The 18,763-nt window shown below is 45.8% G+C and overlaps 2 protein-coding genes across 2 annotated transcripts in view; one reads left to right on the top strand and one right to left on the bottom strand.

Moving 5' to 3' along the window:
- Positions 1-14: 14 nt before the first annotated feature.
- DENND11 (DENN domain containing 11) lies at positions 15-15,704 on the top strand. Its single transcript, XM_051784769.1, has 9 exons — positions 15-264; positions 5,411-5,510; positions 6,566-6,724; positions 7,418-7,571; positions 7,813-7,951; positions 8,423-8,554; positions 8,745-8,895; positions 9,100-9,168; positions 10,269-15,704. Exons 1-9 carry the CDS (start codon positions 15-17, stop codon positions 10,462-10,464), a joined length of 1,350 nt encoding a protein of 449 aa, XP_051640729.1. The 3' UTR covers positions 10,465-15,704.
- Positions 15,705-16,026: 322 nt separating this feature from the next.
- Positions 16,027-18,763, bottom strand: part of AGK (acylglycerol kinase) — a 36,847-nt gene continuing 34,110 nt past the window's right edge. Inside the window, exon 15 of the mRNA XM_051784770.1 lies at positions 16,027-17,338. Within this exon, the coding sequence (XP_051640730.1) occupies positions 17,201-17,338 (138 nt within the window). The 3' untranslated portion in view covers positions 16,027-17,200. The remainder of the gene's footprint in view (positions 17,339-18,763) is intronic.

Genomic DNA, 18,763 nt, shown 5'->3' with positions numbered 1-18,763 from the left:
GGCCCGGCCCGGCCATGGTGGAGCGCTCGGACGAGGCGCCGCTGCTGTTCTGGGCCGAGGGCCCCGCGGTGTCGGCGCCGCCGCCCGCGGCCGAGCCGGGCAGCAGCGGCAGCAGCAGCAGCGGCGGGCGGCGGCTCGTCGGCGGCTGGAGCGCGGCTCCGTGGGACGGCGAGGGGCCGGCGGGGGCGGCGGGGCCGCCGCGGGCGGAGGCGGAGGAGGACCAGATCGTGGCCGTCTTCGTGGTCACCTTCGACCCCCGCACGGGTGAGCGGCGCCGCGGCGCGGGCGGGCCGGGCCTGGGGCTCCCGCTGCCGCCGGAGTAAGATGGATGCGGCCGGGGCCGGGCATCCCTTGGGGACCGCTCCCCCCGCATCCCGCCTCCCAAGGGATGGAGCCAGCGGAGAGCGGGCGGCGGGAGCCGGGCTACCCCTTGCCCCCACGGGGGACCGCGGGTCCGCGGGGGCCGGGGGCGTTTGCGGAGACGGAGCACAAGAGGGATTGCGTTCGGTCTCCATCCCGCCGAGAAGAAGTTGTGGCGGGAGGAAGGCGCCGCGCCTGGCGCCGCTCCGAGGAGAGGGACAGGTGTCTCTACCCCACAGCGAGTCGCGGCACAGGGATTTTGGGGACGGCGCTGGGGCACCCGCTGTGCCTCGCACAGGTTCAGGCCGAGCCTCTGGTCAGCGCTGCCCGGAGGGCACCAACCTGTTAGAGCATCTTGAGAGCATCCTTCTGTCTCCGTGGCGTGGCGCAGACCTGCCCGCAGCTATCGGTGATGGATGCTGGTTGTGGCAGGCGTGAATCCGGCAGGCTCGCAGGGCATGATCCCCGGCGGCAGCAGCAGCTCGGCTGTGTATTTCTTAGTGACTGGTGTGTTTAGAAGCTGGCCTCTGGTAGGATCTCTGGGACTTAGTGCTTTGAAGGAGTGCTGCAGTTCAGGAGGGCACAGGAGAACAGCAAGGGAATGTATTTTCCACTTTTTGCTGCCATAGCCGTCTCCCTCAGTGCTGTTGGACCTCAGTGTTCTATCACTTCTTTTACTGACAGAGGTTATTTATTTAAAATCTGTAAATCAGCATTTCAGAAAACGTCTTAACTTTGTTTTCCTAGTCCTGTGCTCCAGTGGTATCCACAAACAGGATGTTACAACACAGATAGGAAGTTAGCACCTGCCTGGCACCTGTGAACAGAGGTGTGCAGGGGTCTGATGTCCTGAGACAGATTGTTGGGTCTCTTGGCTGCCAGGTGCCAGCGTGGGTTAGAAAGGCAAGAGTGGTGCATAGCTGAAAGACTTGGTACAGTCAGAAAGTTTAGGAATCAGCTTGGGAGATTCAGGAGCCCATTTGCATCCAGGTGTGGGAGCAAGCTCCTCCTTCCTCTGTAGACAGGCACTTCCTTAGCAAATCCATAGCAAAAGTACTAGAGACAGGAAAGAGCTCTGGGAAGCATAGTGGGGTTTGTTCTTCAGTGGAAAGGGAAAGTAACAGACATCATGCTCACAAGGGAGTCCTGATAGTAAAGACTGGATGCTGATCTTGAACAGAAAATTCTAAGGAAGTAGTGAAGAGAAGGAAGCCCCAGGTGTGATGTGCTGTCAGAAATGCACTCTGCCAGACAGCATGGCTGCTGTGTCCTCAAACACCCAAGGGCTTTCAAGAAGTTACCCCTTCCATACTGCACCAGAGAGAGGTGTCTTCAGTCTAGAGGTCAGAGGCTCTTGACTTTTCAAAATCCAAAATGAAATTAGATGTCATCTTTCCAACAGGAGACGGGAAGGGGAGGTGTTTCTCCTAAGTATCCAAAACATGAAAGAGTCTGGATGATTGCAGCAACAGCAGGTTGTCTTTCAATCTGAGAGCATATGCCTTCTATGAAATGGTGAGATTTTCTTGGTTGGCAGAAAGCTGAGCTTTCTCAGGAGTTTGTCTGAGCCAGCTGTTGCTTTGAATGAAGTCCAGGGAAAGTTGGGAAACAGCTCTTCTCACATGTGATGTGCAATTAATGCTGGGTGTCATCAGCCTTGGAGTAGTCTGTCAAGTCCAGGAAGATTCATCCTCCAGCTGCTACTCAGAATGGATGATGAATGTAAGGAGCATGACAGGACTGTGAGGTACACGTGTCAGCTTCACAGGTGGAGAGCAAAGTGCCCTATGAAAGATGTGGACCTGGAAAAAAGATCTTGAGTGGTCTAAACTTGCTAGAGTCAGAAAGAGGATATGGCAATTCCTGGGTCAACCACATCAGATGGTGTGAAGGACTTCTGTAATGTTCATAAGGGTATCTGGTCCTTGTGTGTGTGACTTAAAGAAAATCATCCAGTTAGTGTCTGAGCTGGAAACCTGCTTGATCCTGCCTAGGACAAGCACAGCAGACCTCCTTTGGCAGCTTGCTGAGGCATATGAAAGGCAAAATTTCTGGTTGTGGCTGGGCTGGTAGTTATGCCAGGCAGTGTCTGCTCAACTAGGCAAGCAATTGGGCAGGAGATGTTTTACTGTAGAAGGATGAAGTGGTGACTATGCCAATAAAGAATGTAATGGCTTTTCTCCTGAATTTAGAGGGGCTTGAAGCAGACAAGCTCAGTGTATAGCAGTTGCATGCAATGAGTTCACAAGGTGGGTTGTGGGGTTGCCAGGTCACTGTTACAGTTCCGGTGTCCCTGTGACTGTGTCAGTGCTCATGTGAGTGACTGAACATAAGAGCCAGAGGCAGCTTCTAAATCAGTGGTGCTGTCCTTGGCTCCAGCATGGTGAACCTTGTGTATGGCTAGGTCACACTTTATGCTTTCTCCTGTCCTGGCACAACATGGTAGCACTGCACAGCTGGGTACCCTAAAACTCTTGGGAAACATCTAATGCTGAGGAGGGCCAGGTGATGATCCCCAAATGCTAGTGCAGTTATCTTTTTTGTAAGGATGTGCAAATCCAGTGGAAAGAAAATACAAGAGAAAGAGGAAGAACATCCAAAACTTTGCACACCAGAAACTGAGTGTTGGTTCTGACCTGACCTGAAGCTGGGAGATTGCTCCCAAGAGATCAGATCCGCAGATTTGACTCTCAGCAAAATGACTCACCTGCTCTCTGACACTGGGTCACTCTCACTTGGAAAGTTTCCTGTGCGCACGAGACCTGCTTTCTCCACGGGGAAGGGCAATGCTTCCTGTTTTTCTACAACACTGCTCCCTCCTCCGGTTTCTCAGGCAGGCCGGCAGTCGCTATCGCATCTGAAGTCTCTCCTTTGTTTGCTCTGCTGTTTCACCAGACCAACTTTCTTATTTTTTTATCTCCACGTTTGTTCTCCGACTGCCACGTCGCCCGTATGTTCCCAGGGCAAGGTGGCGTGAGGAACAGCCAGGAGTGCAGGTGCAGGTTGCTCCTGACAGATCCCAGAAAAAAAAAAAAAAGCTGCATGATATGTGAGTTGGTTTTGTGGTCAAATGTAGGACAAAGATCTGTTTCAAGTCGTCCTTTCCTTATAACTGCTACAGAACAGACATTGTTTGAGCCATGTCCACTTGGACACCCCTGCAGTGGATATGACACCTGACAGTGTTTGTGACTAAACTGAGCAAAGCCAATTTCTTTTGCTGCTGATGGCACTCTTGTGTATCGATCTGTTAATCTACAGGTAATCTACCAGTAAGCGATCCTCTCTAGTGCAAGGCTTAAAAGCAGATCTTGGCCTGAACCACAGTTTTGTGGCTAAGAGGCAACAGTCAGTCTCGAAGGTTGAGTTCCTCACTCTTTCAAGGAAGTGTCTTGTGCCTTTAAAAAGAAAGCCAAACCCACCCACACACAAAACCCCAAACAACAAAAGCCACCATCTATATATAATATGCAAAACCTACAGGGGACCGCGCAGGCTGACATGATGTCATTGGCTTTCCCTGCCAGCCTTTCACACGCCTCGCCTCGGAGGCGAAGGCGCTTCACAGCAGAGCTCTGTGGTTTCGCCTGTGATCGCACAGAGCTGGGCTCGGGGTCACGAGGCTCCTGCTGCTCCCCGGCCAGCCCGGCTCTGCGGGAGAGGTCTCCTTGTGCACTAGAAGTGGTTGGTTGGATGCAAACTTCTCCTGTTGCCATGCCTAACGCTGCTGGGTTTTTTTGAAGTCCTTGCCAGGCAGGGCTGGGGGAGGTCTGCTGAATACAGCATCTATGTGTGAAGAAAAATAGCCTATTTAAATGTCAGTAGCTAAGCCCAATTCCTGTGTGAGAATGCAGGCATGTACTTGTGCAGTATGAGTAATGAGACAAAAGACAGGCTTCAGAAATGAGGCCTCATATTCAAATATCTCCAAGAGTCTCAGCTGAGTGTAAGGCCCTTCCAAATATATGCTGTTGGTGCAAGCACAGCTGGGATGCTCACCCCAAAGGGTAGGGGAAGGACTGTACCTGTAGGAAGCACCTTTGTGCTGCATCTGCCACTGCATTATACTGAAGAATGTTTGTTTGCCTTGTTTTTAAAACTAAGCCACATTATTTCAAATGCTGTGGGCAGACTGACAGAGAACAGAAACTCAGTGGGTAACCCTGGAGCACAGCTCGGTGCAGTGGGAGTGCCCAGGTAAGCAGGTGAGGCTCTCAAATGCTGGCACAGGAAAGCATGAGAATTCACTCCTTTTTTTTTGTCTGTGGTAAACTTGCTGCTGGACTTCATTTGCTTTAGGGACATTTTGTGACTTCTCTGATATCATCTATTCCAGGATCAGGCTCCTCAGGTGGCCTTTTCCCCGGAACAACTGCATGCTTTCTGGCTGGCTTGGCAGGTGACAGATATTTGCTAATCTTGATCTAGCTTGTAGTTTATGTGCTGTTTTGTTTGGTTATTCTAGCATACACAAACACATTGCAGTACCTGGATCGCCTCAGCCTCCATATAAAGCTTCAACTAACATCTCCTATCCTAAAGAAAATAGGAGAGATTTCAGGGAAGTAGTGATGACTGGGATGATGGCTTAGGGGTTCCTGTTTGACCAGCCCTGCCAAGCACAGCCAAAGGACAGTATTGGTGGTGGTGTGAGCTACCACAGAAACTCATCCTAAAGAGCAGCAGTCTATAGTTTGGGTTCTTTCTGTATGGGATACTCGTGTAGACCAAAGCTTATCCACTTCAGGTAAAATTGTAGCTGCTCTGTGATTAAGCTTATCAAGTATAGCCCCCCAGTCTAGCACCAGCTTCAGAAATGGCCCCAAAAGTCCTGCAATATCTGAGTTACAACAGTAACAAGTTTGCACGAGAGGTGTGGAGTATTGTATGTCAGCTACTGTCTGTGACAATTTAGGAGTTCAGGAGCTGTGTTAGGGCACACTGCTGGCGTCCCAGTGTTATAAAAGCAACAACCTGCTGTTGACGCTCTTTGCACTTTAGAAATGAGTACTGTATTCAAGCTTACCCAAATAACTTTGCTTCTCTGCAGGTAACATGGTGGAGTGGTGTTTACCCCAAGATATAGATTTGGAAGGCGTGGAATTCAAATCCATGGCAAGTGGGTCCCACAAAATCCAGTCAGATTTCATGTGAGTATTTTTGAGCTATGTTATGTTACTACTTCCTTTTCTTAGTTGCACATCTACACCACCATCCCTTAATTCAGAAAATGCAAGAAAAAATACCATCCAGGAAGTTAAGTTCCTGCATAAATGTGCTGCTAAACTGGTTCTAGCTGAGCCAGAGGTACTTTTCAGACACTTTCAGCACCGTGTTAAGTACCAGCTAGATGCAGGGATCTGCTGTGTGGCAGCTCTGGCTGTGGAGGCCAACTGGTGAATGGGACAGGCCAGCTTCTCAGTGGGGTGCAAATTTTAATGTGTATGGGGCAAATTACACTGCGCTGCCACTATTGGGACTGTCAGCAGAGGCCTAGGGAGAAGGGGAAAGAATGGCAGAACTGGAATGGGAAGGATTTTGCAGAAACAGGTCTTAGAAAAAGGTTCTTAATTCTGCCAGTGCTTCTGGATCCTTTAAATGTTCTGATAAACAGTTCTTGCTTACTTTCTTCTTTGCTAGCTCCTTCCTTCAGCAGAAAGGCATAGGAACTTTGTGCATTTTGCTAACCCAGTGTTGCAATGCAGCAATGTTTTGCAATGAACCGCAGTGTCACAATTCCTTTTGGGCAGGAAGAACAGTTACTTTCTCAAAGGCGCATGAACTGAACCCTTGCAGTCAACTAGAGTGTGCTTCAATGTGCTGGCACCCAAAATATGAGTAGGTAGCTAGACTGTACTCAGAACTGCATGACTGCAGGCTTCTTCCTTGGAGGAAGGGTACTGCATTGACTGAGTTGTGCATCCTCTTTTAGTCTTCATTCCAAGTTATTTCCTTACTTGCATTCCTTACTGGCCTGTGATGTGTGGTAGGGGCTTTAGTGCACTCTTGCCTTAAATATCCTGTCTTGTTCCTGAGAAGACTGGGGCACCTGTCCTCAGCTCTTCAGATAGCAGAGTGGGATTTCAGGGGAATCCTTAAAGAAGAAACTGTGTTCCCAAATCAGTATTTTTAGCAGTCAGTTACCTTTCTTTCTCCTTTTTTCCTCTTTTTAACATTAACCCTTCTGTCAAACATCTGTCTCCAGTTATTTCCGGAAAGGGCTCTGTTTTGGCCTGGCCTGCTTTGCCAACATGCCTGTGGAGAGTGAGTTAGAGCGTGGTGCCCGCATGAAGTCCGTGGGGATTCTCTCCCCTTCCTACACCCTGCTGTATAGGTACATGCACTTCCTGGAGAACCAGGTCAGGTAAGTTCCCTTGGGAATGGGACTGGCCACTCCCTGCCTGGGAGACCTAACGTAGCCTCCGTGGAGAGCGGTTTTAGGCATTGAGTGAGATTCGGCTACAACACTGTGCTGTGATTTCCCTGAATGACTATTTCCCCAGAAGGTGCTACAGGTTCACAAGGTGAAGGAGATAAGGGAGCAATTAGCAGCAGTCTGTTCTTTGCTAACAGGCTAGTCAAATGCTACCCAAGCCCTACTTATTTTATGTGGACATAATTGTCCCACGGAGAGGTGAGAGGACAAGAAGTTCCCCTTTTCTCCTTCCCAAAACCATTTTACTAAGGGCTTACAAAAGGCTTCTAAACTTATGATGGTAATCTTGGCTAGTTGTGTACTTCAGCTGTGTTGAGTGGATCTAGCAGGGAAAATGGTGATGGGAGAAAAGAAAGCTGTTCCTACCTGAGTGTATTTAAAACAGGATCAGTACTGTGCATACACGAGCTTGCTGCTGGCATCAGTCCTGCCCGTGTTCTCTGGCTGCACTGAAAGCTGCTGGTTAATTGTGATGCTTTGTCTGCCCTCCTGGATGAGTCTGTGCAACTGAGGCACCCAGAACCCCTTCTGGCTGGGAGATCAGATGTTGGCTGAGGGCAAGGCACTAAATAAATAGTCTGGAGACACTACAGATCTCCCCTTTTTTCCTCTCTTTTCCAGACACCAGCTGGAGATGCCAGGGCACTACTCCCATCTAGAGGCGTTCTATGATGACAAGAAAGGAGTTCTCCCTGACAGCAAGGGCACCCCCGGCTCTCAGCAACCTGTCCACTGGCTGCCTTCCATCCACAGATACATGTACCCAGAGATGAAGGTGAGGCAGGTGCTCTGAGGCCTGCAGGAGTGGTCAGAGTGCTGCTGCTCCTTGCTGGTGTCTCATATGTCTTTATGTAAGCAGTCACTCCTGCGCTTTTTAGGCTGCCTTAGATAAGATTTTGTTACTTGGACTGTTACAAGCTGTGTGCTGGTCTTGCTCCCACATTTAGACTTAGCATCTGTGCATGTGTCCCTGTTTCACCTCTGAGCTGTTTTCTTCCCTTTCCCTCCACCTGCAGATCACACACCCTGCTGGCTGTATGTCTCAGTTCATCAAATTCTTCGGTGAGCAGATCCTTGTCCTCTGGAAGTTTGCCCTGCTGCGCAAGCGCATATTGATATTTTCACCACCCCCAGTTGGAGTTGTCTGCTACAGAGGTACATTTCCAGGGACACTGCAGAGCTCTGATCTAGTAGGCTGAAGCCTTGCAGAAATGCCTGTGGGTACCTAGGGGGTAGACATCATTCAGGTCTTCAAAATGCATTGTGACCATTCCTCACAAAGATACCGTTCACTCTGCATTTAAGCCTTTCCTACAAAATGCTTTTCTTCAGGCCTCTTGAGTAAGAACGTTATTTGGCACTGTCAAACACAGTTCCTATTAGCACAGGACAATAAGAGCACTGACTGAATTTGTGGAATCCAGAACATGAGATTCCTATGGGAGAACCAATTATTTCCTATCCAAAACAGGATGTTGTCACTTGAGAAGTTCTGGTGTTCAGGGGCATTTCAGAGCTCTAACCACTGTTTTCATAGAAGTGTGCAGGAGGGCTGGGTAAGTGGGGTTCAGATTGCCCTTGAGGGAAAACCAAAAGCATTTCAGGATGTACTTCTCTTGTCTGCAGTGTATTGCTGCTGTTGCCTTGCAAATGTTTCTCTGCCTGGTCTTGGAGGAACTGTCCCAGAGTCCAAACCATTCTTCTACGTGAATGTGGCAGACATAGAAATGCTGGAGACAGAAGTATCATACGTGGCCTGTAAGTATGATGGATTAGGTGTGATGTTTTTAACTTCAGGCTGCAAAAATGTCTTGAGACACCAGACTGTGGAATGAAACTGGTGAGAAATAGGTTGTGCATGGAATGACTAACTATGAAAGCAGGCAAGAACAGTTGGTCTGCTGGGAAAGCAACATGCTGCTCTGAAAATCTCCTCTGATTTTGGCAGGTACAACAGAAAAGATCTTTGAGCAGAAAAGGGATCTCTATGATGTCTATGTGGACAACCAGAATGTGAAGACGCATCATGAGCATCTGCAGCCACTCCTGAAAATTAACAATGCTGACAAGGAGAAGTACCGGCGGCTCAACGACCAGAGGTAATAACTGAAGTCTGGGTAGTCCTGATCCTGAAAGGAGAGCTGTGTGATGTGGGATAAAGAGGACACTGCTCCTTTGTACTCTCTTCCCTGTCATACTATTTTCCAAGTATTCCACTGCTTCAGCTCATCTCTTGGAGATTCTGGTCTTCACATAATGCTCTGAGGTTCACTTGTGCAATGAATCTGTCTCCCTTCTCTCAGGCAGATGTTAATGTATTCTCAAGAAGTGGGTGAGGATTGCAGCTCCTGTGAAGAGGACCTTTTCATCTTGTGAGTGGCTACCTCTTGATACTTGGTCTCTGTTAAGTTTAGGGAGCCTCTTGTAGTGATTTCATGTTGCACTGGTTTGCCATATTATGAAACATCATGTGTAACGTAATTCCATAGTCAGCTTTCTTCCTCTGAGAACCAAACGGGTTGTTCCTCTTCAGATCATCTTCCTTTCCTTTTGAGAAGCCAAATGCAGCTGTATTAGTATTTACTAGGGTCTCTTAAGTGCTGAGAGGGAGAAGTGAATTTTAAAAACACAATCAGAAATACAAGAATCCCCTCCCATTTTTGAAAACAAGCACTATAGTACTTTTCTTGCCAGAACATTTGGTTCAGGAAAGGACAGTGTTCATGGGAAGGAGGCACTGTACCATGCTGGGGGCGGTACGGTGTGGAGATAAGACCTGCATGTGAAGGACTGGCCCACTGATGTGGCTGGTATTGTACCTGGCAAACAGAGGAACCAGAACTGGGTGTAGAGCAGGAGGTACGGAATTAGATGAAGACCACACATCTACCACCTGTGAAGCCCTTCACTGCCTGTTGCTATTCATAGTCTGCAGCAGGTGAGAAGTAATGGGATGAAACTGTGTGAAGGGCTGTTGGGGCAGGCCTCTGATCACTGAGCTGCAGGGACACAGTCACAGCGATTTCTGAATAGCCCTGCATGTTTCTAGGAAAGCAGGAGGTAAGAAGTAGCTCTCAGTGGTGTGTTTTTCATCAGGAGAATTCATTTACCCACTGGCTTACTAGATGGGTGACAACACTGTTTCCTCATTTACATTATGGGAGCTATAAGTCTGATTCACCCAGTTGGTGACCACAAGGCACATGTTAGCTGATAACATGGCTTGATTCTGAGGAGGGAAATGCCTCCCATAAACCAGATGGAAACACCACTGTAAAGGAAAAGTTACTGCTTTATCTTTGTTTATTCTGGGTCATCCATAGGGGAATGGAAAAGTACAGCATCACCCAAGAAGGTGGGATCTCTGATTAAAGGGGGTTAAATGCAGTTCTGGGGCTCTGCAGCCTGTTTGGTAAATATGCTGTATTTCTGGAGGTCTAATGCTATCACCTTCGCTGACTTTATCCTACAGGTTTTTCATGGAGCAGAACAACCGCATATTTCAGACGCTGATGGAGGTGTCAGCCAGCCAGGACAAGACACTGACAGCTGACCACGCACGAGGCATGGGCCTGGATCCCCAAGGGGATCGAAGTTTCCTTATGGACTTGCTGGAAGTGTATGGCATTGATGTTATGCTAGTCATTGACAACCCCTGCTGCACTTAAACCAAGGGCAAGAGAGATGAGGAGCAAAGATCACTTTTTTAAGACTACCAGACACTGCTTAGGAGGATCACTGGAACTCACCACAGCCACAGTTATTTAATAACTTTATATGGAGAGTATTTATAATTTTAAAACAAAATGTGATTTTATTTTCTCCCCCTCAACTTCCCAGTGAATACTTGCTCCAGGGCTTTTGTTTGTTTGTTTGTTTTGTCTCCCTTTCTCTTTCATTTGTGTTTTTTTGTTTTTTTAGCTAGGACCAGTGGCACCTTTGCACCAATCCTCACTGTTGGCAGTGATAGCTAGGTTTTGCCCTAGCCTGGATACCTGAGGACTGAACACTTCAGGAAAGCACTTTGTCTGATGACAACCAATGTGAAATGCTATAGCTGAGCTTTCAGACTGGACTAGAAAACCCTCCTATCAACTCCCCCTTCTACCTGGGGACTGAAGAGGGCACAGGCTGTTAATGGCCCAGTCTCATGGTCCCCTACCAAGTTTATTAGTGGGGACAGTTAAACCAATGATAAAAACCAGGACTCCTTTAATCATTCCTCACCCAACTTCTAGCAGCTGAACTGTAATAAAGCCACCCTTCCTCCTCAATGGCAGAAGCAAGTTTGGGATTGGGGGTGCTTCAGGATCTCATGACTTTGCCTACTGGAGCAGCACCGTTTCACTTCCAGCACCTGAGGTGGTAAAAACTGGCAAAGACTGCACCTGCCTATCTCACAGCTGGAGAAGAACACCATCTCTACTTAATCCACCCTACCACTTCCTTGGGTTTTAGTTGCATCACTCCTGCTGTTTTGGTTTAAAATCTTCAAACCAGCAAGACAGTCTCCCATTTAACAGGGACCAACATCACTGAGCCACTTTGCAGTCACTATGTTTTCTGGCCTCAGCTGAGATGCTGCTGGCTGGATTGGGTATGCTTTAACTAATATCACTAGCCCTTCCTTTGTAGCTGATGGTACTTGCCACTCCTTTGCTCTAACATTGTTTGCTGATCCTCCTTTTGTTGAGCCTCCAGCACTGCCTGCTGCTATCCTTGGCTTTCGGTGTGAGGCAGAGAGCAGTCTGTGACCTTTCAGCTGGAACAGCTTCGAAGTTTGCAGGAGGTTCCCTTGGATTCTGGTGTTCTTAACTGGCACAACCACTAGAAGCAATGTCTAACAGCAAGTCTTTCTTTTTCCTGGGCAGAACTGTAGAACCAGATGAACAGTGTTTTCTTATTTTTATGCTGGAGACAGAATAAGATTCAATTCATGAAGGACTAGTCATTACCTCCAGGAAGGCTGTCCCAGTAAAGAGTAATCCCATCGCCATGCAAAATCCAAGAATGGTACTGTGGGTTCCAGGTGTGCCATACTGCTTTGTCCCAAATCCTTCAGCCAGTAGTAGCATCACCTTTAAGCTAACTGTTCTTCCTGAACTGTGGCTGATTAGTTGCTGCTTCCACCATTATGGAGTTCAGCACCGTTGGAGGCTTTCTGCAGTTTGTAGAAATGCAAACTGTAGCTGATATATCTATTTGTCCTTGCAATTTATAGGATGAGGAAGAGCCTGAACCACCAAAGTCTCACCCACTTTAAAGCAAGTGAGCATCTTTTAAAACAGGTAGAGCAAATGTTCCCCAAGTAGACCTCTGTGGATTGTTTCCCTCTGGAAAGGAGGAGGCTGGTGTGTCCTGTTTTTCCTTGAAGGCTGTCTGCAGCAAGGGGGTAGTTTTGTTTGCTGTGGAGTTTTAGTGAGGTGTGGGATCAGGGGCCTCACAAGGCTTATTGCACAGTTCATTGGTATGAGCTTCAGCATATTATGTTCCTGTGATCTGCCTGTCTCTGGGCAGCCACTCCCCTGCCTGCTTTTTCAAGGCTTTGGATGTTTTTGTACAGAAGAAAACATGCTGCTGCTTGTCAATTGCTCACAACTGTAACATCATCATCCTTAGGAGGTTGCAGAGAAAAAATGGGTAGAGAGGTAAAAACAGCTGAGTATCACTTAATGGAAAGACCAGTCTCTTTTCCTTAAGAAATGGCTTTGTTTTTAAATTGACACCTCAAGTATAAAAGTGACCCACAATCTCCAAGCTTTTGTTCTCTAACTTCCACTTTAGGTTTAACCTGCTGCCTGTAGTGATGATCCCTGAGGAAATATAGCTGACAGTGCATTGCTGTCACTTCCTTCAGATACCAAAAAAAAAGGAACTGAAACTAGTCTCTAGCAGTTTTTCCTCTCACTTTCTTGAAGGTTTGCTACATAGTTTAGCTGTGGTCAACTGTTAATGACTTTCTATTTCTCAGTAGTTCTTTTGCTAAACTAAATAGACACAAACTTAAAACTTGTTGAAATTTTACAGCCACTGCAGTCAGAGGCTTTCTAACAACCCTGCATTAGGGCACCATGTTCACAAGCTGTTAGAACATGAGGTGAAGTAGACAGCACTGCTAGATCCCACTGAGCAGAACCTCCAGAAATTACTATTTGACCTTTATTAAACCTCTGTTTGCCAGAAATTGGGTCTTCAGTTGTTAGCAATAGTATGGGTGCAGAAGCATCAAAGCAGGCAGATTACTGTAGAAGTAGCACACATGCTACATCCAGCTGGATGGCTATAGCCTATTCTGCTCTTCCTTGGAATTTTGCTTCTCTACCAAGCCTCTCTTGCCAGGTGACTGCTACAGAAGTCAGGAAGTTGCCTGACAGAAAACAGAACAAAAAGACTTTTCTCTCCTAATACTTCCTTATTTGATTTGCTGCAAAAGTACTTTCCACCTGCACTCCTTTTCTAAAAGACACTGCTTTTACTGTTGTTGCACGTGGAAAATGGTTGATAAGTGGGTACATTATACAAACAAATGGTTATAGCTTAGGACATGAAGGCCTGTTCATGAGGCTGGTTTTGCGTGGAACCAGTTTAAGTGAGTCTTATCGTTCTGGGAGATAGCATAATTCAAGGTAAAACAGTTAAGAGCAGACATTTAAAATACATTTAAAAAGCAACTCAATAGTTGCTTTGCTGAACACTAGCAGCTGGAAGGGAGAGAGTTATCTGGTGTATTTTGAATTAAAAGAGGGAGGAAAGTGTGGCAAAACTTGCTGATTAGTATAATATCATCCATTCAAAGTACTTTGCCTTTACAGTGGTGCCTTTTGTTTCTTTGGTGTAAGACCTCTGGTTAGTTGCTGTGATCAGAGCCCAGGCTGAATGGTGGTTACAGTAACCAGGTGTATCCTGTGCCCTGGCAGACAGTCAGGTGTGTTCTTTTCCAAAACTCAAGTCATGGTATAGCCATTGCAGGTTCTCAGCTGGTACTTCCTTGAGTTTAACCAGGAGAATAAGAGCTTCATACCTGTATCTTAACTCAAGTTGCACTAAGAGTGTATCACTGAGCAATGAATTATTACTACTTGTCCTATCTAGATGGAAGTGTAAAGCTTGGGAGAGAAGTAAAAGCTAGGTTTTCAATCTGAACAAGGGATACCATGCCAGACATTTAAATCAGCCAAAAGTCTTCTCACTGCAAGGTTAGGCCAAGCTGCATAGAGCCAATTAAGAACTATAAAGGATACTAGAAGAAAGGCACTTTATGGAATCAGAATTCAGATTTGTCTTACAGACCTTCTTTTCCAGCATATATGAAGAAGTTACTGCAGTGTATCTTAGGAGCTAATGGTCATCTGTCTCAGGAGGTGAGCTCACCTGCCCAGCACCCTTAGGGGCAGAAGAAAGTTGCCCCTATTTTCAAGAGAAAATATCTTAGTGTACAGGTTATTCTGTAAAGCAGGGTTATGGTGATACTTCCTCCTTTTTAAGAACTGTCAAAGTTAATGGACAAAAAGCTGGGAGTAGCTGTGGCCCTCTTGGTGCCAGACTATGCAAAGGACAGGCAAGCTTCACTCTGGGAGGTGGAAAGGCAGGGGCTTCTGGAATAGCAGGGTAAGAGCACTCTGTCCTAACACAAAAGTCTAGGTACAAAGCATGCACACTAACCCAAACTCTTGTCCTAGCCCTTACTTCTAAGTTAGCTGCTGTCTTCTTTCCACCTCCCTGAAGCCAATGGTATAGTGATTATGGGAGAAGACAACATAAATGCCCTTTGTGAGGGAGTCAAATGTACTGACTTAACAGTGTGATCTGTCTGTCTAAAACAGGTGGTACTAAATGCCTGTGAACTAGGATTTCAGGTCTTGGCTAATGCAACATGCCATTCAAATGGGAATGTTTAATTGTGGTCAAAATAAACAGGTGCCTTGGGCTGGTCCATTATTAGGTTGTTATCCTTCCTTTTTATTTATGTTACAGTATTTTAAGCCCTTCTAGAATGGACTGTAGGTTTAAGCCAGGGTAAGTGTCTTCATTAGTGGGACCTAGGATTCTACTCCTCCATCCTGTCTTGGGAGTTTGTACAAAGCAAGTTTTTTTGTGTTGCTGTCAGACAGAAACATGAGAACTGAGTCCCTTCCTCAACACTGTAGATAGCGGGTTCAGCCCCGGCTTATTTTATGTAATGTTTGCCTCACACCTCCCCTCTGAACACTGCAGTTTAGAGGTTTAGAACCACCCCTTACTGGAAGAACTCTGAACTGCAGAAGGAGGAAAATTACTTGAAGGGTATTTATACAAGGTACTCAACTTATGCTGATATGAATATTTAAATATCAGCCTGTGTCTCAGATGATTCTTGGTACTTGAAACATCAGAACAACATTAACACCACCAATTCTGAAGGGAGCTCTTGGTTACCCTCAAGCAAGGAATCACATTGCAATGGGAGCCGTGTATCTGATGCCATGGAAGAGAACTAGCTGTTTTCCCTGTAAAATGGTACAGATGAACAAGGAGCTAGTTCTCATCATCTCCCCCCTTGCAGCAGGCTGGTTGTAGTTCTAACAGCTCTGATGTTGTTTGCATCTTGCAGATGTGTGGTTGCTCCCATAGGCCTGTGGCTCTGTAGAGAAACTGCTTACTAAAAACATGGGTATTTTTTAATACAATTAAAGCTTACCTTTTTGAAATGGCTGCTGCCTTGTCTTTCCTGCCACTTGAGAAAAAACACATTTTATAACAGAAATATCAGCTTGAGGAAAAACTGTTGGTGGGAATTGTCCCTGATTCTGAACGAGCCAGTGGCTGCAGAGCAACGTCCCAGGTGTCTCTGTGGCAAGCAAAAAGAGCAGAGCACAGCCAACATGTTCCTTGGAGAGTGACCCAGGGGTCCATTGGGCACTCTTAATTGCTGCAAACCAAAAGAAAGACAGCACAAAACAGGACCTATCACCAGCATAACTATGAAAAAGAAGTAGCAGGCTTCTACTCCCTGAGATCTTAGTGAAGAATGGTTAGGGCTAGAAGGGACTTTAAAGATCATCTAGTTTAGGTAATTAGTTTCTCCACAGAATAGTCCATGGAAGGAGAGCATTCAGTGTAGTTCCAACATCATGCAGAAACCCAACCCTGCTTTCCCTTTCAAGGCATTTTTCCTTTATGAAGTCTCCAGCAGAGGATGCTAGTGAAGCAGCATGTAGCCAGGATGCAGTCCTTAAAAAAGCAGCTGGAAGTCAATTCACTAATGTTCGTATTTTGATTACAGCAAGGAGTCAACAGATGAACTCAGACTACATCACAGTGTAACACAGAGACTACAAATAAGCAACAATCACATCAGAAAAATAAAGATGATTTTTCTTCCAGTAAGCAAGGCAGAATCATGTGAGTTTATAAGCTACAATAAGAAGGGCAACACGTAACCTTGCCTAAGTCAATAATATTTCCTTTCAGCAATTAAAGCAAAGCTATAAACAAAAGCTCAGAAAAGCAACAAAACTAATTAAGGTACTGAGGCTCAAGGGGATATAGATTGCATAAGGAGTGGTGAGCACTGTTTACATTAGAGGAGAGCAACCAGACACGATGAATAATAAAAATTATTTGGATGCCCTTACTTGTGTTATATTACTACAGGAATAAAAGGAATACTTACAAAAAAAGACTCATTCAGCTTGTTAAAGAGTCTTTCCACATGCACCTCATACAGCTTTGGGTCAATGATGTTTTCCAATTTGCTTCTGTGTAATATGCCTAAACTTGATCAAAGGAATATATTTCTACTGTATTATTACTGGAACTCTGTGCTGTTGAATCTGGCAAGATGAAAAAGGCTGACATAAATATCTCATCCAGATACATATCGGGAGTTTTGAAACTTGCTCCGAAGCTTGGTATCACCAATCTCCAATTTATTTTGTGACGGAGCAGATAACAAACCACCTGTTTTAATGTGGCAATCCCAACACTTCATAGAATTCCTTAGCATCACTCCCCCCAAAATAATTTTTTTCCAGATTTATACATGGGTAAAATAGACCTAAACTCTTAGAACACAAGAACAAGTGTGCTTTCGTTTTACTTTAATATACAATGGCATTACAGCAGTAGCATCTGGCACACAGCACTCAGCCTGCAGTGCTGTAAATGGAACACTGATGACTTCTCGGAGGGAGGGGGAAAAAAAAAAGATGCCATCAAGTTAACATGCATTTCTCAGAATTTTCATTTGCATTTTTAACCCCTTTGAGACCGGTCAAATCATCCACTTCCAATGGAAGTACCTTGTGCGTAAAAATAGCCAAAAGGCTTATTAGTCTGCTGGGGTTAATCAAGTTAGTGAGGTCTCATGCACTTTGAAGAGACCCTGGTAAGACTAGTAAACACTGGCCCCTTTGAAATGAATTCTCACTGTATTGCTGCATGGAGCATCTGCTCTCTCATTCTGGGATCACAGAAGAAGCGGAGTTTCCGGGGTAGTAGCTTCACCTCCACAGGCATAGCTTCATACTCCTCGTTATCAATGCCAAAGGATCCCTCAGTGCCCTGTGTGCACATAACAGTTAAACATCAAGCATGTTATTTCAGCAATGCTGTAACTCTGATACCCGATTTTACCAATGGATTACAACTGAATATTGAGCTGAGTCTCAACCAGGATGACCCCCATCCCTGTGCCTTCCAGCCCATCTGCTCTCCACAACACAGGGAGAGCTATCCTTCACTGTATTAAGAGTCTGTTGCGTAAGATGTTGCCTCACTTAGTTACTAATTAGTGATAATTAAATGCTAGGAAGCTTTAATGACCCACATTGTTTATACTGAAGGATTCTTTGCTATTGGAACCTCAATTACACACACTTAGATCTTAGTCTGCCAGTGGTGACACAACCTAATCTGCAGAAGTGCCTGTTATGTAACTCCTATTAAATCCATATTACAAACCCCTTTTGGTATTGTTTCACTATATTGATCTGAAACATGAGATGCAAAGTAATTCACTGGTCAGGAATTACTCATCAGTAGAATTTTCTTAAGTGTTTTCTTTAACGCTGATAAAGTCACCAGTGATTAAAACCATTCATCAAAATGGCAGGCTGACTTTACCTAAAAACAAATTCAGTGACTGCTTTGCATGCACTGGACTCAGGGGAGGGTTGTGTTATGTGGATACTCAAACTAACTCCAGGTGAACTCATACACCAGAACAGCACCGACTAGAGAAACTAGTATAGGTTCTGGAAGTCACAGGTACAGCAAAGCAGTCCAGCTGGATCAACATATTCCACTTCTCTGCAAAGCTGGTGAGACTCCTCTGAGCTGCCTCCAGTTCATGGAGTGGAACAGCACTGCTTTGTGCCACGCACACACTCTGAGCAGCAGCCGCAGGATGAACAGCTCATTTTATATCTCAATCCTTTTTTAAGGCTCAGCCATACTTAGCCCAGCTCTCCAGAGTATTCTTTCAGAATCACAAAACTGCCATGATATGAATTTGATGCAAGTATTTACATTTGATGCTGACTAATCATGACATCATAATTCATGATTTTCACTCAGTAGCAACAGATTTTTTTCACCTTTTGGCACATTCTATTCGCCCTTAATATGGAATTATTTTGCCAAATGATAGATCACTTGAAGATAGAAATTATCTAGGAGATTGATTTCATGTCCTTGTAAAAACAAGAAACTATCCTCTCCAGGGCTGCAATAACAGCTTCTTCTGTCCCAGAGGCAGAAAAAGACAAATCTAAATTACACAGGCAGGCACAGTTTTGTCTTCTTTCTCAGGCTCATCAATTCAAAGTTCTGAGGCACTTCCTTATACTGATCTGAGCCCCCTTGCCTTGTCTCCCCCTCCTTGGTCTCCATAAAGCTTCTAATATTTATCTTCTTCTCTACAGCACAATCCCTTTTAGGGCAAAATGTACACGTCTTCAGTGCTAAGGAGAAGATCTGCATATCACA

The sequence above is a fragment of the Manacus candei genome, unplaced genomic scaffold, assembly GCF_025592945.1.
Source record: "Manacus candei isolate 608988 ecotype Guabito, Panama unplaced genomic scaffold, ASM2559294v1 h1tg000018l, whole genome shotgun sequence".
In the NCBI taxonomy this organism is placed as follows: domain Eukaryota; kingdom Metazoa; phylum Chordata; class Aves; order Passeriformes; family Pipridae; genus Manacus; species Manacus candei.
This window is presented reverse-complemented; position numbering and strand designations above follow the sequence as displayed.

Coding starts and splice junctions, on each gene's coding strand:
- DENND11 (XM_051784769.1), top strand. CDS start 15: ATGGTGGAGCGCTCGGACGAGGCGCCGCTGCTGTTCTGGGCCGAGGGC. Junction 7,952..8,422: donor TGGAGTTGTCTGCTACAGAG/GTACATTTCCAG, acceptor TCTTGTCTGCAG/TGTATTGCTGCTGTTGCCTT. Junction 8,555..8,744: donor AGAAGTATCATACGTGGCCT/GTAAGTATGATG, acceptor TGATTTTGGCAG/GTACAACAGAAAAGATCTTT.